At 39.7% G+C, this 24493-nt stretch overlaps 1 protein-coding gene across 1 annotated transcript in view; it reads right to left on the bottom strand.

The window, feature by feature from the left end:
* XPR1 (xenotropic and polytropic retrovirus receptor 1) overlaps positions 1–23195 on the bottom strand; it is a 307783-nt gene extending 284588 nt beyond the window's left edge. The window contains exon 1 of the mRNA XM_053693944.1: positions 22836–23195. Within this exon, the coding sequence (XP_053549919.1) occupies positions 22836–22904 (69 nt within the window). The 5' untranslated portion in view covers positions 22905–23195. The remainder of the gene's footprint in view (positions 1–22835) is intronic.
* Between the last annotated feature and the right edge of the window lie 1298 nt (positions 23196–24493).

Here is a 24493-nt window from a genome sequence, read left to right as displayed (position 1 = left end):
CCCCCAACTGAAGTTAATTGCTCTCAACAGTCCTGTGTGGAACAGCCATGGATTTTAGTGACGGTTGCTAAAATCATTTTCCTCATACAAACAGAAATCTTCATCTCTTTTCTGTTTCTGAGTAAATAGTACATACCAGCACTATTTCAAAATAACAAACTCTTGATTGAATAATAAAAACTACAGTTAAACACTAAAAAACTCTAAGCCATCTCCGTGGAGATGTTGCCTGTACAACGGCAAAGAGAATGACTGGGGTAGGCGGAGCCTAGGAGGGATCATGTGACCAGCTTTGCTGGGCTCTTTGCCATTTCCTGTTGGGGAAGAGAATATCCAACAAGTAAGGATGACGCCGTGGACCGGACACACCTATGTTGGAGAAATATACATTTCTGACATTCAAAAACAAAACAAAAACAAATCAGTGACCAATATAGCCACCTTTCTTTGCAAGGACACTCAAAAGCCTGCCATCCATGGATTCTGTCAGTGTTTTGATCTGTTCACCATCAACATTGCGTGCAGCAGCAACCACAGCCTCCCAGACACTGTTCAGAGAGGTGTACTGTTTTCCCTCCTTGTAAATCTCACATTTGATGATGGACCACAGGTTCTCAATGGGGTTCAGATCAGGTGAACAAGGAGGCCATGTCATTAGATTTTCTTCTTTTATACCCTTTCTTGCCAGCCAGCATTGTCCTGCATGAAAAACATAATTTATGCTTACCTGATAAATTCCTTTCTTCTGTTGTGTGATCAGTCCACGGGTCATCATTACTTCTGGGATATAACTCCTCCCCAACAGGAAATGCAAGAGGATTCACCCAGCAGAGCTGCATATAGCTCCTCCCCTCTACGTCACTCCCAGTCATTCGACCAAGAATCAACGAGAAAGGAGAAACCAAGGGTGAAGTGGTGACTGGAGTATAATTTAAAAGATATTTACCTGCCTAAAAACAGGGCGGGCCGTGGACTGATCACACAACAGAAGAAAGGAATTTATCAGGTAAGCATAAATTATGTTTTCTTCTGTTATGTGTGATCAGTCCACGGGTCATCATTACTTCTGGGATACCAATACCAAAGCAAAAGTACACGGATGACGGGAGGGATAGGCAGGCTCATTATACAGAAGGAACCACTGCCTGAAGAACCTTTCTCCCAAAAATAGCCTCCGAAGAAGCAAAAGTGTCAAATTTGTAAAATTTGGAAAAAGTATGAAGCGAAGACCAAGTTGCAGCCTTGCAAATCTGTTCAACAGAGGCCTCATTCTTAAAGGCCCAAGTGGAAGCTACAGCTCTAGTGGAATGAGCTGTAATTCTTTCAGGAGGCTGCTGTCCAGCAGTCTCATAGGCTAAACGTATTATGCTACGAAGCCAAAAAGAGAGAGAGGTAGCAGAAGCTTTTTGACCTCTCCTCTGTCCAGAATAAACGACAAACAGGGAAGAAGTTTGGCGAAAATCTTTAGTTGCCTGCAAGTAGAACTTGAGGGCACGAACTACATCCAGATTGTGTAGAAGACGTTCCTTCTTTGAAGAAGGATTTGGACACAAGGATGGAACAACAATCTCTTGATTGATATTCCTGTTAGTGACTACCTTAGGTAAGAACCCAGGTTTAGTACGCAGAACTACCTTGTCTGAGTGAAAGATCAGATAAGGAGAATCACAATGTAAGGCTGATAACTCAGAGACTCTTCGAGCCGAGGAAATAGCCATTAAAAACAGAACTTTCCAAGATAACAATTTTATATCAATGGAATGAAGGGGTTCAAACGGAACACCCTGTAAAACGTTAAGAACTAAGTTTAAACTCCATGGCGGAGCAACAGCTTTAAACACAGGCTTGATCCTAGCTAAAGCCTGACAAAAGGCCTGGACGTCTGAATTTTCTGACAGACGCCTGTGTAACAAGATGGACAGAGCTGAGATCTGTCCCTTTAATGAGCTAGCCGATAAACCCTTTTCTAAACCTTCTTGTAGAAAGGACATTATCCTAGGAATCCTAACCTTACTCCAGGAGTAACCTTTGGATTCGCACCAGTATAGGTATTTACGCCATATCTTATGGTAAATCCTTCTGGTAACAGGCTTCCTAGCCTGTATCAGGGTATCAATAACCGACTCAGAAAAACCACGTTTTGATAAAATCAAGCGTTCAATTTCCAAGCAGTCAGCTTCAGAGAAGTTAGATTTTGATGTTTGAATGGACCCTGTATCAGAAGGTCCTGTCTTAGAGGTAGAGACCAAGGTGGACAGGATGACATGTCCACTAGATCTGCATACCAAGTCCTGCGTGGCCATGCAGGCGCTATTAGAATCACTGATGCTCTCTCCTGTTTGATTTTGGCAATCAATCGAGGAAGCAGCGGGAAGGGTGGAAACACATAAGCCATCCCGAAGTTCCAAGGTGCTGTCAAAGCATCTATCAGAACCGCTCCCGGATCCCTGGATCTGGACCCGTAGTGAGGAAGTTTGGCGTTCTGGCGAGACGCCATGAGATCTATCTCTGGTTTGCCCCAACGTCGAAGTATTTGGGCAAAGACCTCCGGATGAAGTTCCCACTCCCCCGGATGAAAAGTCTGGCGACTCAAGAAATCCGCCTCCCAGTTCTCCACTCCCGGGATGTGGATTGCTGACAGGTGGCAAGAGTGAGACTCTGCCCAGCGAATTATCTTTGATACTTCCATCATTGCTAGGGAGCTTCTTGTCCCTCCTTGATGGTTGATGTAAGCTACCGTCGTGATGTTGTCCGACTGAAACCTGATGAACCCCCGAGTTTTTAACTGGGGCCAAGCCAGAAGGGCATGGAGAACTGCTCTCAATTCCAGAATGTTTATTGGCAGGAGACTTTCCTCCTGATTCCATTGTCCCTGAGCCTTCAGAGAATTCCAGACAGCGCCCCAACCTAGTAGGCTGGCGTCTGTTGTTACAATTGTCCAGTCCGGCCTGCTGAATGGCATCCCCCTGGACAGATGTGGCCGAGAAAGCCACCATAGAAGAGAGTTTCTGGTCTCTTGATCCAGATTCAGAGTAGGGGACAAGTCTGAGTAATCCCCATTCCACTGACTCAGCATGCACAATTGCAGCGGTCTGAGATGTAGACGTGCAAAGGGAACTATGTCCATTGCTGCTACCATTAAGCCGATCACCTCCATGCATTGAGCTACTGACGGGAGTTGAATGGAATGAAGGACACGGCATGCATTTAGAAGCTTTGTTAATCTGTCTTCTGTCAGATAAATCTTCATTTCTACAGAATCTATAAGAGTCCCCAAGAATGGAACTCTTGTGAGAGGAAAAAGAGAACTCTTCTTTTCGTTCACTTTCCATCCATGCGACCTTAGAAATGCCAGAACTAACTCTGTATGAGACTTGGCAGTTTGAAAGCTTGAAGCTTGTATCAGAATGTCGTCTAGGTACGGAGCTACCGAAATTCCTCGCGGTCTTAGTACCGCCAGAAGGGCACCCAGAACCTTTGTGAAGATTCTTGGAGCCGTAGCCAATCCGAATGGAAGAGCTACAAACTGGTAATGCCTGTCTAAGAAGGCAAACCTTAGATACCGGTAATGATCTTTGTGAATCGGTATGTGAAGGTAAGCATCCTTTAAATCCACTGTGGTCATGTACTGACCCTTTTGGATCATGGGTAAGATTGTCCGAATAGTTTCCATTTTGAACGATGGAACTCTTAGGAATTTGTTTAGGATCTTTAAATCCAAGATTGGCCTGAAAGTTCCCTCTTTTTTGGGAACCACAAACAGGTTTGAGTAAAACCCTTGTCCTTGTTCCGACCGCGGAACCGGATGGATCACTCCCATTAATAACAGATCTTGTACACAGCGTAGAAACGCTTCTTTCTTTATCTGGTTTGTTGACAACCTTGACAGATGAAATCTCCCTCTTGGGGGAGAGAATTTGAAGTCTAGAAGGTATCCCTGAGATATGATCTCTAGCGCCCAGGGATCCTGAACATCTCTTGCCCAAGCCTGGGCGAAGAGAGAGAGTCTGCCCCCCACTAGACCCGGTCCCGGATCGGGGGCCCTCGGTTCATGCTGTCTTTGGGGCAGCAGCAGGTTTCCTGGCCTGCTTGCCCTTGTTCCAGGACTGGTTAGGTTTCCAGCCTTGCCTGTAACGAGCAACAGCTCCTTCCTGTTTTGGTGCAGTGGAAGTTGATGCTGCTCCTGTTTTGAAATTCCGAAAGGGACGAAAATTAGACTGTCTAGCCTTAGCTTTGGCTTTGTCTTGAGGCAGGGCGTGGCCCTTACCTCCTGTAATGTCAGCGATAATTTCTTTCAAACCGGGCCCAAATAAAGTTTGCCCCTTGAAAGGAATATTAAGTAATTTGGACTTAGAAGTTACATCAGCTGACCAGGATTTTAGCCACAGCGCTCTACGTGCCTGAATGGCGAATCCTGAGTTCTTAGCCGTAAGTTTGGTTAAATGTACTACGGCCTCCGAAATGAATGAATTAGCTAGTTTAAGGACTCTAAGCCTGTCCGTAATGTCGTCCAGCGTAGATGAACTAAGGTTCTCTTCCAGAGACTCAATCCAAAATGCTGCCGCAGCCGTAATCGGCGCGATGCATGCAAGGGGTTGCAATATAAAACCTTGTTGAACAAACATTTTCTTAAGGTAACCCTCTAATTTTTTATCCATTGGATCTGAAAAAGCACAGCTATCCTCCACCGGGATAGTGGTACGCTTAGCTAAAGTAGAAACTGCTCCCTCCACCTTAGGGACCGTTTGCCATAAGTCCCGTGTGGTGGCGTCTATTGGAAACATCTTTCTAAATATTGGAGGGGGTGAGAACGGCACACCGGGTCTATCCCACTCCTTAGAAACAATTTCAGTTAGTCTCTTAGGTATAGGAAAAACGTCAGTACTCGCCGGTACCGCAAAGTATTTATCCAACCTACACAATTTCTCTGGTATTGCAACAGTGTTACAATCATTAAGAGCCGCTAAAACCTCCCCTAGTAATACACGGAGGTTTTCCAATTTAAATTTAAAATTTGAAATATCTGAATCCAATCTGTTTGGATCAGAACCGTCACCCACAGAATGAAGCTCTCCGTCCTCATGCTCTGCAAGCTGTGACGCAGTATCAGACATGGCCCTAGTATTATCAGCGCACTCTGTTCTCACCCCAGAGTGATCACGCTTGCCTCTTAGTTCTGGTAATTTAGCCAAAACTTCAGTCATAACAGTAGCCATATCTTGTAATGTTATCTGTAATGGCCGCCCAGATGTACTAGGCGCCATAATATCACGCACCTCCCGGGCGGGAGATGCAGGTACTGCCACGTGAGGCGAGTTAGTCGGCATAACTCTCCCCTCGCTGTTTGGTGAAATTTGTTCAAATTGTACAGATTGGCTTTTATTTAAAGTAGCATCAATACAGTTAGTACATAAATTTCTATTGGGCTCCACCTTGGCATTGGAACAAATGACACAGGTATCTTCCTCTGAGTCAGACATGTTTAACACACTAGCAATAAACTTGCAACTTGGTTACAATCTTATTTAACAAAAACGTACTGTGCCTTCAAGAAGCACTAAACGATTAAATGACAGTTGAAATAATGAACTGAAAAACAGTTATAGTCTCAATCCTTAAAAACAACACAACTTTTAGCAAAGGTTTGTTCCCATTAGTAAATTAACAATAATTAAATTTGAAAATAAAAATTACAGAGCAACGTTTTTTAATCACAGTCAATATATAAGTCTCACAGCTCTGCTGAGAGAATCTACCTCCCTCCAAAGAAGTTTGAAGACCCCTGAGTTCTGTTAGAGATGAACCGGATCATGCAGGAAATACAAGAGTAACTGACTGGAAATTTTTGATGCGTAGCAAAAGAGCGCCAAAAACGGCCCCTCCCCCTCACACACAGCAGTGAGAGAGAAACGAAACTGTCACAATTAAAACAAGTAACTGCCAAGTGGAAAAATAATGCCCAAATATTTATTCACTCAGTACCTCAGAAATGCAAACGATTCTACATTCCAGCAAAAACGTTTAACATGATAAATACCTATTAAAAGGTTTAGTGTACTTTTAACAGAGTAATTCCGGTGAAATACCATCCCCAGAATACTGAAGTGTAGAGTATACATACATGTCATAACGGTATGGCAGGATTTTCTCATCAATTCCATTCAGAAAATAAAAACTGCTACATACCTCAATGCAGATTCATCTGCCCGCTGTCCCCTGATCTGAAGCTTTTACCTCCCTCAGATGGCCGAGAAACAGCAATATGATCTTAACTACTCCGGTTAAAATCATAGTAAAAACTCTGGTAGATTCTTCTTCAAACTCTGCCAGAGAGGCAACAACACGCTCCGGTGCTATTGTAAAATAACAAACTTTTGATTGAAGTTATAAAAACTAAGTATAATCACCATAGTCCTCTCACACATCCTATCTAGTCGTTGGGTGCAAGAGAATGACTGGGAGTGACGTAGAGGGGAGGAGCTATATGCAGCTCTGCTGGGTGAATCCTCTTGCATTTCCTGTTGGGGAGGAGTTATATCCCAGAAGTAATGATGACCCGTGGACTGATCACACATAACAGAAGAAATCATGTTTTTCTTGAAGGATAAAGACTTCTTCCTGTACCACTGCTTGAAGAAGGTGTCTTCCAGAAACTGGCAGTAGGACTGGGAGTTGAGCTTGACTCCATCCTCAACCCGAAAAGGCTCTACAAGCTCATCTTTGATGATACCAGCCCAAACCAGTACTCCACCTCCACCTTGCTGGCGTCTGAGTCGGACTGGAGCTCTCTGCCCTTTACCAATCCAGCCACGGCCCATCCATCTGGCCCATCAAGACTCACTCTCATTTCATCAGTCCATAAAACCTTAGAAAAATCAGTCTTGAGATATTTCTTGGCCCAGTCTTGATGTTTCAGCTTGTGTGTCTTGTTCAGTGGTGGTCGTCTTTCAGCCTTTCTTACCTTGTGCTTTTGGGCACTCCAGTGATGTTGCAGCTCTGAAATATGGCCAAACTGGTGGCAAGTGGCATCTTGGCAGCTGCACGCTTGACTTTTCTCAGTTCATGGGCAGTTATTTTGCGCCTTGGTTTTTCCACACGCTTCTTGCGACCCTGTTGACTATTTTGAATGAAACGCTTGATTGTTCGATGATCACGCTTCAGAAGCTTTGCAATTTTAAGAGTGCTGCATCCCTCTGCAAGATATCTCACTATTTTTGACTTTTCTGAGCCTGTCAAGTCCTTCCTTTGACCCATTTTGCCAAAGGAAAGGAAGTTGCCTAATAATTATGCACACCTGATATAGGGTGTTGATGTCATTAGACCACACCCCTTCTCATTACAGAGATGCACATCACCTAATATGCTTAATTGGTAGTAGGCTTTCGAGCCTATACAGCTTGGAGTAAGACAACATGCATAAAGAGGATGATGTGGTCAAAATACTCATTTGCCTAATAATTCTGCACTCCCTGTATATACACATACATATATATACACATATTAATGGCAAGATTTAAAATACATCTCCTTTGAGGCATACTATTGTCTTTATAAATTATTTTATTCTAAATAAAGTAGAATTTAATAATTGACAAATACACATTAGAAAGACAATTCAATGACACTTACTTTAAAGGGATACTAAACCCAATTTTTTTTATTTCATGATTCAGATAGAGCATGAGATTTTACGCACCTTTCTAATTTACTCCTATTATCAATTTTTCTTTGTTCTCATGCTATCTTGATTTGAAAAAGCAGTACTGTAAGCTTTAGAGCCGGACCATTTTTTGTTCAGCACATGGGTAGCACTTGCTGATTTGTGGCTAAATGTAGCAAACCAATCAGCAAGCTCTACCAAGGTGCTGAACTAAAAATGGGCCGGCTCCTAACCTTTTATTACTGCTTTTTCAAATCAAGATAACATGAGAACAAAGAAAAATTGATAATAGAAGTAAATTAGAAAGTTGCTTAAAATTGCATGCTCTATCTGAATCATAAAAGAAAAAAAATGAGGGGTTAGTATCCCTTTAAATTTAAAATGAGCAGTAGAAGATTTTCTGTGAAATGTCAAAGTTAATCCAAATTTCCCTCCCACTGTATCATGTGACAGCCATCAGCCAATCATAAATGCATATACATATTTACTGTGCACTTTTGCACATGCTCAGTAGGAGATGGGGCCTCAGAAAGTGTGCATATAAAAAGAATGTGCCTGTTTAGATAAATAATGTATATTGCAATTTTTTGTGTGCGCTTTATCTAAATCATGAAACTTTAATTTAACTTAAAGGGATACTGAACCCAAATTGTTTCTTTCATGATTTAGATAGAGCATGCAATTTCAAACAACTTTCTAATTTACTCCTATTATCAATTTTTGGTTCTCTTGCTATCTTTATTTGAAAGACAGCATCTAAGCTAAGGAGACAGACAATTTTTAGTTTAGTACCCTGGACAGCACTTGTTTATTGGCGAGTTAATTTATCCACCAATCAACAAGAACAACCCAGGTTGTTCAGCAAAAATAGGTCGGCTTCAAAACTTACATTCTTGCTTTTTTAATAAAGAAAAATTGACAATAGGAGTAAATTAGAAAGTTGCATGCTCTATCTGAATCACGAAATATAAAATATGGGTTCAGTGTCCCTTTAAAACATCTCTCAAAATGATATGGTGTTATTTTGAAGTTTAACTGAATTTATATCTACCAGATGTCAACCTTGGGCTGTCTGGTTTAAGCATACAACACTTAACAGAAACAGTCTCAAAAAGAAGGGTGTTGTTTCTTTAAAAGGGAGGAGAAAGACTGCTTAATTACAAGACATTTCTGTCAAGCCACAGTCATTATGTTAGTATAAAATCTATTGTTTTGCTGTTTTCTGTTAAAGCCAATCACGGACAGATATGTAGCAGGGTTAGTCATAGTGCAATATACATTCATTCTTTATTTTGCCCCCCATTATGTAAATTTAAAAGTTATTTTACTACACGTAACTAAACATTTTATAATAAAATCTCAAGGTGTTTACCGCCCATTAACTTGCTGCAGACACATGCACACTCCTGAACTTACAAGGTGCCGTATATGGGTAGAACGAAGCGCACTTTAGTGAATGCGGAGGTACGTAAGGTGCCGTATAGGGGTGAAAGGAAGCGCACTGTAGTGAATGCGGAGGTACGTAAGGTGCCGTATAGGGGTGGAAGGAAGCGCACTGTAGTGAATGCGGAGGTACCGTATAGGGGTGAAAGGAAGCGCACTTTAGTGAATGCGGAGGTACGTAAGGTGTGGTATGGGGGCGGAAGGAAGCACACTTTAGTGAATGCGGAGGTACGTAAGGTGTGGTATGGGGGCGGAAGGAAGCACACTTTAGTGAATGCGGAGGTACGTAAGGTGTGGTATGGGGGCGGACGGAAGCGCACTTTAGTGAATGCGGAGGTACATAAGGTGTCGTATAGGGGGTGGAAAGTGCACTTTAGTGAATGCGGAGGTACGTAAGGTGTCGTATAGGGGGTGGAAGGAAGTGCACTTTAGTGAATGCGGAGGTACGTAAGGGGTCGTATAGGGGGTGGAAGGAAGTGCACTTTAGTGAATGCGGAGGTACGTAAGGGGTCGTATTGGGGTGGAAGGAAGTGCACTTTAGTGAATGCGGAGGTACGTAAGGGGTCGTATTGGGGTGGAAGGATGTAGAGTACAGTGCTGAAGATTTAGTTAAAGTGGTCAGACACAGACTGGGATATAAAGGAACAAAAACAATAGTATGTTAGAGGGAGGTGAGAGACTTGATAGATTATGAAAAGCAAAGCATTTATGAGCACCTCACGTGCACGATTGTCTTCAAACCTAAACATTCATGTAAAATTTTAAAGCTAAGTCCCTGCCATTATTGGCTGATTTAGCGAAGCTGATACCAAAATAGAAGGGGGGGAGGGGGAATTTATATTATTGTTGATATTATTATCATCATCACCATCGTCCAATTCACTTCATTCTCGTAGTATCCTTTGTTGAAGAATGAAGCTAGGTAGGTTCATAGGACATCAGAAGAGTGCATGTCTTTAGAACTCAATGGCAACAGTCTATAAATACCGCTACAAACATTGATTCTTTTTTCCCCTTTAGTCTAAGTATATTTCAGCCTACCAGATAAAGCTGTGATTTCCGCCCTCTAGGAACGACAAACATTCTGAACTAAGAATTTAGAAATGAAATGAAACAAGAAGGTGACTCATAGAGTAACAATACTTAATCCATCAGCCTGATGAAAAATATGTTGATTTTAAAACAATTGTTAAATTGGAGTTTTATCCTGCTTCTTAGCCCCTCTGATACAGAACCTCACGCTTTCGTGCGAGGTTTAGAGCTGCCGTGATAATCTATTAGGCCCGCCCCCTTTTGGGCGACAGAAACATTAGTTTCCGCTAGGCATTTACTGCTGCGATATCAGTGGTCAGAATCTCACACTACCAAATGTGGTTTAGTGGATCAAAATGTTATCTATTTGCACCCAGATAATTAATATAGCGTCTGGGCAGCAGAAGTGTATATTGGACTTAAAGGGACATGAAATCCACATGTGATTAAGACAGATACTTAGGTAGTGTGCAAATGTCTAGAATACTACATGGCAGGAAAAGGTGCTGCTATCTAGTGCATGTAAAGCGTTATGGCAAAACAGCTGCTCACACATGCACGCTCCTGAGCTTCCTTTCCTGCTTTTCAACAAAGATAGCAAAAGAACATAGAAAAGTTTATAACCAAAGTAAAATTGGAAAGTTGTTTAAAATGACATGCTCTATCTGAATCATGAAAGAAAAATGGTGGCTTTCAAGTCCCTTTAAGACGATCACTGCTGCAGGTTTGGCAACTCAAAGAGGTTTCAGTTATGGAGAGCAGATGTTTCACGTGTAATTGTGGGAAGTACTTTTCAAAAATAGTGGTAGACACACGTACAACAATCTAAAGGCACAGTGTATACAGAATACATACAGCTTTCCTAAGCTTTTTAGGCCGAATATTGTGAGCATAATTAAATTATGAAAGTATGGGGAAAATCCAGTAATATCCCCTATAAATAAGTTAGAATGATACGTAGCGTTTATCAGTCTTAATTATGAAAGAATTTATAACCAAAGATAGGCTCCCTAAATACACATTTAATATCAGTGTGTAATACTTAGCAACAAGAAAAAACAAATGCAATTTGGCAACATCCCATGTGCAATTAAAGAGAATTATTCTGTATGTGCTTAATAAAGCCACACCTTTGCTGAGAATAAGCCGATCGAGGAGAATTGTTTTTTTACTGTATTATTGAATTTATAGACAGGACAGAAAACAGTTTTAATCGAAGGTTACAGTTTGATTTGGTAAATAGAAAGTGTATACACATATACACACACACACCAAGGCAGTGCCAAGTAACAATTTGTAGGGGGGGTTGTTATTCCTTACCCCAAGATTCCATTAATTTCTCCTATACCCGAAAGGTGCCGCAGTAAGTGCATACTAAGCGCTACACGCTCTCTCTGACACAGATCTCATTAACTAAACATGACAGCTATGATGAAAAACCATCCTCAGCTGAACAATAAGGACAGAATATTGCTGCTGTTTATATGGGGGCTGCAGAATTAATAGGTCTGGTTATTTGGTTTTGCGCTGGGATCATTCCCCTGGGAACAACATAACTACTTTCTGTGAACTCTGGGCCAAGGGTATAATTTTCTGTTAAACTGTATTCAGGTGCCCATACACCCCAGAGAATGCAGGCTTCTGTCACACCAACTGCCACATTACAGCACACAGGGACAAGCCGCTTGTGCCATGTTCTTCTATACAGTGAATATGTGACATAGGGAAGGACAGAGCTTCCCTCTTCCCAACTGTTTGTCATTGTACTGAACACTGCAAGCTCAGGGCCAATAAAAGGAACTACAGTATACTGGAAACACACTGACTCATGCGAACATGCTTATGACTGGACAGCCAACTAATAATTAGACACAACACCTTACTTGCACATTCAGATTAACCCCTGCATGCACACACAGATAAGAAGTGTGATTTCCCAATACTGTGTGCCTAACACAAATATTATATTACGGCTGCACAATAGTACACCTATAGGTTATATTCTTTGAGAGTTTCCATTAAAAACAGATTTATTTTTTTTTAAATGCTTTTGACTTGAATTTAAATAATGTAGACATCACTAATACAAACCATTCTAAGGGCAGTTTTGTTAGAGTTGTTATTTATTTTCACCAAGTCCTCATTGCACTTAGGGTTTACCCTATACTGGAGGTTTAATTTACGGTCCTGTGCGACCTTAGGGGGGGGGAGCATACTTTTATATAATCCAATTAAAGTGACACGAAACCCAATTTTTTTCTCTCATGATTCAGATAGAACAGCAATTTTAAGCAACTTTCTAATTTATTCCTGTTATCAATTTTTCTTCGTTCTCTATCACAGGAATGTGATGCATAGGAGCCTGAACCATTTTTTGTTGAGAACCTGGGTTATGCTTGCTTATTGGTGGGTAAATGTAAGCCTCCAATAAGCAAGCTCTATCCATGGCGCTGAACCTAAAATGGGCTGGCTACTAAGATTTACATTCCTGCTTTTAAAATAAAGATAGCAAGAGAACAAAGATAAATTGATATTAGGAGTAAATTAGAGAGTTGCTTAATTTTATACTCTATCTGAATCATGAAAGAAAAAAAAATTGGGTTCAGTGACCCTTTAATGACTGCAGAGGTACAGATGTTATATTGTCATCTGTCACACACACATTATATATATATATATATATATATATATATATATATATATATATATATATATGTGTGTGTGTGTGTGTGTGTGTGTGTGTGTGTGTGTGTGTGTGTGTGTGTGTGTGTGTGTGTGTGTGTGTGTGTGTGTGTGTGTGTGTGTGTGTGTGTGTGTGTGTGTGTGTGTGTGTGTGTGTGTGTGTGTGTGTGTGTGTGTGTGTGTGTGTGTGTGTGTGTGTGTGTGTGTGTGTATATATATATATATATATATATATATATATATATATATATATATATATATATACACATACATACACACACACACAATACAATTTTAAACAATTTCCAATTTACATCTATGATCCAATTTGTTTTGTTCTCTCTGTATCCATTGTTGAAAAGCATACCTACATATGGGAGCTAGCTACTAATTGGCGGCAGCAGATATATACTATACCTTTTTTATCATTGGGCTAATACTATGTTCACTAGCTCCCAGTAGTGCATTGCTGCTCCTTTAATAAAAAGATACCAAGAGAATGAAGCAAAAATGATAATAGAAGTAACTGGATAGTTGTGTGAAAACCAGTGAGATAGCATACAATTTTAAACCTGTCCTCGGCCATCCTTAACAGGCCAGAGTTTGATGATATCTGAACTAGAGCAGAGATGATATAATTAGTCGATTAGTAAATATGGTTATTTTACCTGCTCTAACACAAGGTAATCCTGAAAATCTGGCCTGCTAGGGAGGCCTGAGGACAGGTTTGAAACCCAGTGCTCTATCTGAATCATGAAAACAATTGGGTTTCATGTCCCTTTAACACAGGGATGGGGAACTTTGGCCCTCCAGATGTTTCAGGACTACATTTCCCATGATGCTCAACTGGACTTTAGAGTGCCTAAGCATCATGGGTAATGTAGTTTTGAAACACCAGGAGTGCAAAGGTTCCCCATCCCTTCTTTAAAGGGACCATTCTAATATAAAAGTGACATGCTATATATCATTACAGATCGTCATTTTGGCATACAGACCCTAGCAAACTGAGTGTTTAAGCTTCACATTGAGGTTAAAGAGATTGCTAAAGACCAGCTCGGAAGTCACAAGCATTGCAGCTCTAACAGAACACAACCAATAAGCCAATCAGGAAACTATTGCAGCCAACTGCTGGTGACTTCCTGCATCCCCCAAGCAGGACTCCCACAAAAGGCGTTTTAAACAAAGAGATAAACATATTTCATTTGTGCATTAGAATGTCTCTTTAACCTTTTAATGCCTTTATGGTGTTCTATTCCGTTTTAACTGCGCTGGGCTTTAGCGCCATTAGGACGGAATAGAATGTCCTAGCCGTTTGGCTGTCCTACACCCAACGGCACTTACTGGATGCGATCATGGTCTGGAAGGCATGCCTAGCGTCATAGGGACACCCCCCTGACCCGATCCCATAACTGAAATCTTGCGATCGCGTGATATCAATTTGTCTACATCGGAACTCTGTTCCGATGTAGACAAATTGACCCTGTCATGAAAGGGTTAAGGTAAGTTGTTAAAGAGATTGTAAAAATTTTCTCCCCTGTTCCAAACAATCCATTTTACTTGCTTAATAAAAGGCAATATACCTTTTAGTTACCTATTCTGAAAATTTCAATACTGTAGTATTGGCTCTAGAACAGTCATGAAAACAAGGAGGTAGCAGAAAAAAAAATAATCTCCCAGTCAGTGTGGGAGAGAAAGAGCATCCTTGCAGCTGCTTTGAATTCAACAAAATCTTTTAAGCTGCTTGGCTGAGTATATAGTCCCTTTAACATTTACATGGAACCGCACATTTTGAGATTCATTCAGAGAATACAACTTTAAAAGTTTCCAATTTACTACAAAATTCCCTTTTCTCACTTTTTTTGAATAACATTCATGTGCTGCTATCTAGTGATCCTGAGAATACATAATATTGTTAGAAGTATTCTTGCAAAATTCCTACTAAATAGTGCTCCAGACAGATGCACGCTCATGAGCCTACCTGCTTTCATTTGTTGAAAAGCAAGACAACATACATTTATAAAAGAGATGGCAGAAGCTCTGTTTATTGCAATAAAATTGTTTGACAAGATTACAATTTAAGGCTGGAGGAAATGAGATTAAATCTCCAGCAACGTAAAAGTTTTTTTACTGTAAAAGGTAATTAGACTGTGGAACTCATTACCTAAGCAGGTAGTAAATGCCAATACCTTATATACATTAAAGTGATGGTAAACTCTCCCCTTTATAAAATCAGATCTGGAATGTAAGTGCTATTTTAGATGGGGTTTTATTCATCATGTGCAATGAAGATGCGCTATAACTTAGTTATTAATATAGATATGAAATTCAAATACCCCACGTTACACCACCCACTTCAAAAGTCAATTTTCCTGTCAGCTAAATGATTGATTTACTCTCCAATCAATGCTCTAGCTACAACAAAAGTGCCATATGGGGAGAGCGCTGATTGGACAACAATTCAATCTGTTAGCTCACAGAAAATGTTACTTTTGAAGTGGGCAGTATTTGAATTTCATATCTATATTAATAACTAAGTTATACTGCATCTTCATTACAGCTAATAAATTAAACTTCATCTAAAATAGCGCTTACATTCCAGATCTGATTTTATAAAGGGGAGAGTTTACCATCACTTTAAAGAATTATTTAGATACATTTCTGGCTAGAAAAAAAAATTCAGGGATGTGATTGCTGGTGTTAAATGGTCACTTCGTTAATGGGATTAATTTAAGATCAACTGGAGCTTTTATTGAAGAAAAATTAAAACAGGGCTCGACAAACCTAGGAGCTTGGGAGCCTCTGGCTCCTAGAATTTTACCCCTGGCTCATAACTTTTTGGGTTATTCTCCATATATCTATATACAAATCCAACTGTCCCCAAGGCAGAACATGCTGTGATCTGAGATGTCATCGCAGAAAATGCAGTATTTCTGCCTGCAGAAAGAACAGGGCACATGCAGTAACTGTTAGCGCTTTCACTTTGCAGCGCTGCTCTCTTCAAACAGTGCTGTGCAAGTTTTCCTTAACACTTTGCAGCCAGAGCAAAGCGCTGTTTGATGAGAATAGTCAAATACAGAGCAGCGGTCAAAGCTATGACTCCTGAATGTAATACGTTCTTGTGATTTATACATCTTTTCATTGCTACATTTTTACCTTTATAATTATGTGACTTTAGGCCAAGAACAAAGGAAATCGGCAGCTAATTCGAAATGCAATATATTATACAACTTTAACAGTTGCTTAATTCTCCAGTTAAACAACAAATTGCAATTGAGCTGGTTCTTTAACTGCTTAATTTAAAATATAATTTCAAAATGACCTGCAGAAAATTTTCACTAAAGAATAAATCTCATCACAGAACGTGAAAAAAAGTTCTGCCTCTGGGCCAACTGTCTGGCTCCTAAAAATATGCCTGGCTCCTAAATATTCTTACTGGCTCCTAATTTTAAAGTGAACGTCAATTTTGATGCTAAAAGTACCCGGTTTTTAAAAATTAGATTAAAAACAGGGGCACTTTAATTCATCAAAATTTACATTTCACTCCTGTTGGGGGGAGAAAAAAAAAATACCTTTTAATCTTCACAGCAGCTCCAGCTTCCTCCACCCGTCGCAAAGCCTCTTCCTGGGTCTACAATGAGGAATCCGGCTTCCTCCAATCAAGGCCTTGAATCAGACACCGATTCCCCTGTGGGGGAAGCCGTGATTGGAGAATGACCTATCCATCATTTCTGACGTCAGAAACGGCTTTTGATGACTGGAGGAAGCTGGAGCTGCTATTAAGATTAAAAGGTAAGTTTTTTTCACAACATGAGTGAAATGTAAATTTTGATGAATTAAAGTGCCCGTTACTAATTAAATTGTTAAAAACCAGACACTTTAGCATCAAAATTGACACTTTAAACAGATTTATCAAACACTGAATTAAGATCTGTATAGGTTAAACTCGATGGACTTGTGTCTTTTTTCAACCTAATCTACTATGTTACTATGTAAGTAAATTGGAAGTTTTTTTGATTGTTTTTTTAAATTGTATGCTCTGAATCATAAAACAAAGTTTGGTTCTAAAGTCTCTTCAAAGTGTGTAAATTTCTGATGAACCAGTGCCCGGGTTTTAATAATCCTATTAAAAACAGGGGCACTTTCATTCATCAAACTTTACATTTCACTGGTTTTGTTAAAATACTTACCTTTTCTTTGTGAAAGCCGCTCCAGCGCTTCCCCCGCAAGCCTCTTCCTACGTCAGAAATGACGATCCCGACCTTCCTCCAATCACGGCGTTGCTTTAGGCAATGATTCCCCCGGGGGGAGAAGCCATGATTGGATGATGCCGGAATAGTCATTGATGACGTATGAAGAGGCTTGCGACGGGCGGGGGAAGCGCTGGAGCGGCTTTCAAGAAGAAAAGGTAAGTATTTTAACAAAACCAGTGAAATGTAAAGTTTGATGAATGAAAGTGCCCCTGTTTTTAATAGGAGTTTTATGAACAGGCACTCATTCCGCAAACTTTACATTCACTTTAAGTGGAATAAATAAATCAATCAAAAAAAGTAATTAATCTTTTTCTGTGCAACATTTGTAGTGACCTTTAATCCTCCTCCAGATCAATGTATAGTAACAGGTAAAGGGGTGGATTTAAGTGTTCATTGAACAACCATATTAAACATTTACAAAGTTACTAAGACAACAAACATTTCAGAGGGTAGAGATGTTCAGCTCTGTGGGCTTAACATCCTGCAAGAGGTTATCAACAAACACCGGCTCGGCAGGGTAGTTATGTGATCTACAACGTAAATATAGTTATAGATAGCTCATCTCCTGAATTATGGCCACGGTATTCAGTGACACAAAGTTGTCAAAAGAAATAGTTTCAGTTGTCATCCAGACACCTTGTTCTCAGCAGATCTTCACAATACAGTAACTCATGGTAAACACAAAAAACTTGGTAAAGTTAAAAAAAAAAAAAAAAAAACTATAAACACATCACAATGTAAAGTAAAATAGAGAGATGGTTTCTATTCCTGTTTTTTAACCCAATTCCACATTAGACATTTTTTGTCACAACTATAATTCTCAAGATTTGGAACAATAGTTTGTTCTTGCAGTAAAATCTCAAATTATTTTTTTAATGCTAGATGTAAAACGCTGCCCATCATGATCTGTTTATTTATTGCTGGCCCAACATAGTTTACAGATATTCTCATTGTTTATTTTTAGTCCGGGGCCACATTCCGTTATGCAACACTGTCTAGGAAGCAATAACTAATAAAATACAAATATCACCTATAAATAATTCAGAATGAATCCTTGCACATACGTGTGCACAGCACAGAAGTAATGGCTCTGCTGTTACCATGACGAACCATGCAAGCTATGTGTCCTGAATTCTAGACATCTAAGCTTGATGGCAAATTTAAAGAGACAGAAAAAGCACATACAGCAACTATAAAGTTTACAAAATTAAAAGGATATTCTAGTGTAAAATCAAAATAAAATTTTTAAACAAGTTCCATTTTTTTGTTTAACTTCTTCACACAAAAAAATAAATAAATGGGCTGTGTACTCAAACAGCTGAAGAATTAATTGCATTCAAAGCTGCTGCATGAACAGATATTCAAAAAGGTTGTGCTCTTTCTTGCTCCTGCGTATTGCTTGCATAGCTTTTCTTTAGCCAATAACTACAGACAAAATCAGGTATTTGAAAAGGCAAAATAAAGGTAAAGCAGCAATTTGTAAACAATGCACTACATCAGGTATATCAGATTTTTGGTTGCACATAAAAAGACTGTTTTACTGTACAACATCCCTTTTATCATGTAGTCAAATCTGAATTTCTAAAAACACCAACATCTCCTACAGATAAGGATCGGACCAGTGATTGGAAGATATTATGCATGTATGCCTGGCTGCTTCTCATTGGCTCACCAGCTTACTGCATATTTAAAAGGGACACTAAACCCAATCTTTTTTCTTTAATGATTCAGAGAGAGCAGCAATTTTAAGCAATTTTTATTCTCTCTCTTGCCATCTTTATTTAAAAAGCAGAAATGTAAAGCTTAGGAGCCGGCCCATTATTGGTTCAGCACCTGGGTTACACTTGCTGATTGGTGGCTAAATGTAGCCACCCATAAGAAAACACTATCCAGGGTGCTGAACCTAAAATGGGCTGACTTCTAAGCTTTACGTTTCTGCTTTTTAAATAACGATAGCAAGAGAACAAAGAAAATGTGCTGCTCTATCATTAAAGAAAGAAAAAAAAAATTGGTTTAGTATCCCTTTAATATGCAAAATATAAGATGCTGATTGGCTGCGTATATTTATTGAGGAACAGCCAGTTGTGAGCTGTCGTTGGTGACGTCAGATTGAAAATGAAAATACTTAAACTACTTAGAAGCTTTGTATTTAAGAAATGTCATTTAGTTTTTTTTAATGTTACCATTAGACATCATTATACAATTTGTTTATGTGACATATTGCAGTTTTATAATACTTTAACTCCCTTGCTCCCAGGATAGATCATACCCTAATATTCTCAGTAAGAAACATAAAGGTTAATTGTTGAATAATATGCAGATCACATTGGCTAATGGGCTAATCTAAAACAGATATGTGAAAATCTCTTAAAAAGAACATGTTTTTTTGTTATACTGTCAGAATCTCACCACCATACTTTTAGGATACCATTTACACAACTGATTTAAATGAACATCCTTGTCTGACAAACTGATGGCACTTATTTCCTGTGAGATGGCAACACTTCCTCAGTAAGCAGAATCCTTCAGCAACTATCCTGACTAATGACCGGTAAGGTATAGAGTCACTGGCTAGAACATTCCTGCTAGCTTTAATCCTACCAAAAATGCCACAGGAAATGAATCAGAACTAAAACATTTGCAATAAATAAATAGGTTAATTTACAAAGTACACAAACAATTATGTTATGCTCTCTGAATATTATGCCAGTGTCCATTTAAATAAAAGCACAAAAAACACAACAGGGTTAATTGTCCATTATAACAAAGCAGTTGCTGTAGATCCTTTCTTTGTTCATGTGGTTCAATAAACAACATATTAGCAGTGAACCTCAATCAGTCTATCGCCACTGTTATAGCACATTTGTAATTTTTGTTAATTATTCATGGATTTCTGAACTATTCAATTAACTACGTGATATTGAGAATTTAAAGTCTACACCTCGCGTTTTTATAGTGAATTCCTATCCGTAAATATATAGTCACACATTGTACAGATTATATCTATTCCTAGAGCTGGACAAAGTCACCATGACAACATTAAATTTGGGTTTTGTACATGAAAATGTGAGCACTTAAGACTTAATACAAAGATGCCCCACCTAACCACAAGCCAACTGTCTTCCTCAAAGCCGCATTACCAGCGTGGTGCCAATGGCAATACAGTATTACTAATTCCCAACAGGAAACGTGGTCATTATTTCAGATTAGTGTGTGGTAGCCATGTAGCACGCTGGAAGTGCAGTTCCCAGGTACCATTAAGACTACAATGGCTAAAAGACGTAAATAAACATAATACTAGCGGTAGGACATTGGAGCAGCCAGGTACAACATAACTTCATGCCTTTCCTCCTCAGATGCCTGGGTCTTACATGACCTGAAGTCACAAATGGATCACAACATTAAGACCCAGTAAAAGTTACTGGAGACACACAGCTGCTTAACCCATCGCCTGCCAGAAAACTGCAGCACACTGCAAGTCAATGCCAAACATGGGATGAAAAAAAAAAAACTGTTAAAGGGACATGAAACCCAATTTTTTTTCCTTTCACGATTCAGATGGAGCATACAATTTTAAACAAATTTCAATGTATTCTGATTATTTTCATTGTCTTAATATCTTTTGTTGAAGGGGCAGCAATGCACTACTGGGAGCTAGTATATATCTGCAGTCAACAATCAGAAGCTAGTTCCCAGTAGTGCATTGCTACTCCTGAGTCTACTGCTTTTCAACAAAGGATACCAAGAGAAATAAGCAATTTAGATAATAGAAATTAGAAAGTGGTTTGAAATTGTATGAAATAATTTTTTGGCGTTTCATGTCCCAATAAATGTGTTACTTACAGCAAAGGGAGAACTCAGTGAAAACAGTAATAAGGAGGTTAAAGCAGTGTGTGTTACTGGCATGTAAATGAACAAATAACTGTTAATTGGGTATAAATAGTGTGTCAGGCTCCTTACTCTGGCTTTGTATTTCACAAAGTTAGAAAGCAGAAATAAACATATTGTATATTTTACAGCCCTGCAATAAATATACTGAATATTTTACTATCTACAAAGAACATGTTAGATCTGAGTATTTTAGAAACTGCTTGTCCATTAACAGGTCATATACAACCAAAACTGCTCATATATTGTTATCTAGATGCATAAACAAAACACAAAGCAAGATTCTATAGCAGGAGGTCTCTGTGTATTATTAAGCTCCCACACTTCTCGTCTCCCACCTTTTGCAGATTGGCTGATTAGGTGCTTTGATAATCGGATTGCTACTAATCTCTACATGTCCTTCTCAGCTATTGTAATTACATTACACCTCTACTATTAGTTATTTTCTACCACATAAAACCAGCTTGAGAACACGGTAAGGTTATATTTTTTTCTCTGACTTGCTTTCCATGAAAGGAATGTACTTAACATCAGTACTAGGGGCATAAACCATGTAAATGGGAAAATAAATATCCAGGAGGGGACTACTAGCATGTTTGTTTTATGATGAGCAAACAGACTATACACTGTGCAGGTATCTTAGCATTGTGTCAAGTGACTGTTATAACAAATCCACATTATTAAAAGGGAAGAGTCATTTTATGACTTCATATGATCTTTGGTCATACACTAAGAGATCACTCCCAATATAATATCTATAAATGGGACTGAAGTTGAAATGGGTTGGCTACATATATTTCTATCTAAAGAATGGGCCAAAATAATCCATTACATATACTGACAGAGACACTCACTTGCTATTGCTTAAAATAAGTGTTTGATGGAGAAATAGTTCGGTCAAATTTCTTTTTAAAAGGAGTCAGCACAACTGGCTGCATAAAAGGGCTGATACAAAAATATATATACTTTATCAATGAATTGGATAAAAATGTATATATATATATATATATATATATATATATATATATATATATATATATAGTGATCTGATGATTTATCTGGTGGCAACATTTGATAATTGGGTATATATATATAATGGAGTAACCATAGTTCTATTGTTCCCCAGAGCACATGTATGAAAGAAGATGGGCTGAGAATATGGTATGTGTATTAGCCTTGCAGGAACATGAATGTCTGCACTTGCTATACAAATACAAGGCAAACTATTATGGGACACCTGTCATCTGTAAGATGACAAAGAAGCTGTCAAATTCACATCATGGTGTAGCAAGAGGTGATTCTGCACCATCAAATTTAATGGAACAAAAAGTTGACCACAAAGCTTAACATATGTAGTGGGGGGCTAGTGGGAGATCTCATAATCTACTACATATTGTATTATTTTTAACCACCCACGCACCCATTTTTCCACTAAACTGCACAGTAAAGAAAACCAGGCACCTTTGACATTTTGGAGAGCTACAGTATTGAATGGGGTGGTGATCACCCAAGGAAATGCCACTGGTAACTGCACCAACACCAAAGCAAGACCCAGTTATAAATAGTGCAAGTGTGGGGATAGCAGTGTTTCTTAGCCTTTTAAGATTTGATCCACCCTGGTCATATTAATATCCATGTGGCACCCCTGATTTTCTCTTCTAGAAGTCTGAGACAACCCAGTGATGTGAAGCTATGGTATAAACAGATTGCGCACTGAGATATATAAGCAGTTACACAGTGACTGATGGGGAATACAGGCAGATAACATACATGAGCTGTACGGGATGTTTTCTTTAGCAGTTCTACACCTGTGACACCCACGAGAGATGTGACATTAGGGTGGGTGCTGCAGCACAGAGTAAATACAGGACAGCTCTTACCTCATATTCGATGTACTGTTTTCTCCACTCCGGGGTGATGTGAGCAGAGAGATGCTCTGCAAACTTCATCTTGACTCCGGGTCCTTAGGGGCCCCGCTCCCGGCCCTCAGGGGCCCCGGGATGCTTCCCTCGGTGCTGACAGTGGATCCCAGGGACCGCTCCGGCGCATGTGTCCTGCACTGTCCGGTCCAGATCCCCGCTGGTGCAGTGAGCAGTGTCCACGATGCGAGTTATTGTACCGGTGTCTAACACTTCCGACTCTATAGCAGGCGCCGCACACTGTACGTCCTAATGAAACTCTCAGCTCTGCCTCCTACAGTGGCCCCGCCGCCATCTTGCCAAATCCCCCACTGCGCATGGGCAAGCTCTGCCCACACACAACGTCATTGCCATGGAAACCACCTCCCCGTGTCTCCTCAACAGATACTAGGCGGAGACTGTAATGCAAGGGGTGGGCACTTTACTAAAACCTCGTTTCTCATTTGACAATATTTATTTGCATAGGCGTTGGTTTATCCCCAGAGACCCGCCTTCTAGGATAAAGGGCGTATCCTTTCTTTATGACTCCGCCCACGTGTTTTGAAATTTGCTGCGCTTAGGTTTTTGGCTAGCAGTTGTAAACAACTAACACACACAGTGCAGATCCAGGGAAATATCCTGTTACACTTACCTGAGTTTACTGAGTGTTACAGGGAAATATCCTGTTACACTTACCTGAGTTTACTGAGTGTTCCAGGGAAATATCCTGTTACACTTACCTGAGTTTACTGTGTGTTCCAGGGAAATAGTCTGTTACACTACCTGAGTTTACTGTGTGTTCCAGGGAAATATCCTGTTACACTACCTGAGTTTACTGTGTGTTCCAGGGAAATAGCCTGTTACACTTACCTGAGTTTACTGTGTGTTCCAGGGAAATAGCCTGTTACACTACCTGAGTTTACTGAGTGTTATAGGGAAATATCCTGTTACACTACCTGAGTTTACTGTGTGTTTCAGAGAAATAGCCTGTTACACTTACCTGAGTTTACTGTGTGTTCCAGGGAAATATCCTGTTACACTTACCTGAGTTTACTGAGTGTTCCAGGGAAATATCCTGTTACACTACCTGAGTTTACTGTGTGTTTCAGAGAAATAGCCTGTTACATTACCTGAGTTTACTGTGTGTTCCAGGGAAATATCCTGTTACACTTACCTGAGTTTACTGTGTGTTCCAGGGAAATATCCTGTTACACTTACCTGAGTTTACTGTGTGTTCCAGGGAAATATCCTGTTACACTTACCTGAGTTTACTGTGTGTTTAAGAGAAATAGCCTGTTACACTTATTTGAGTTTACTGTGTGTTCCAGGGAAATATCCTGTTACACTTACCTGAGTTTACTGAGTGTTCCAGGGAAATATCCTGTTACACTACCTGAGTTTACTGTGTGTTCCAGGGAAATATCCTGTTACACTACCTGAGTTTACTGTGTGTTTCAGAGAAATAGCCTGTTACACTTACCTGAGTTTACTGTGTGTTCCAGGGAAATAGTCTGTTACACTTACCTGAGTTTACTGTGTGTTCCAGGGAAATAGCCTGTTACACTTAACTGAGTTTACTGTGTTCCAGGGAAATATCCTGTTACACTACCTGAGTTTACTGTGTGTTCCAGGGAAATATC

The sequence above is a fragment of the Bombina bombina genome, chromosome 10, assembly GCF_027579735.1.
Source record: "Bombina bombina isolate aBomBom1 chromosome 10, aBomBom1.pri, whole genome shotgun sequence".
In the NCBI taxonomy this organism is placed as follows: domain Eukaryota; kingdom Metazoa; phylum Chordata; class Amphibia; order Anura; family Bombinatoridae; genus Bombina; species Bombina bombina.
This window is presented reverse-complemented; position numbering and strand designations above follow the sequence as displayed.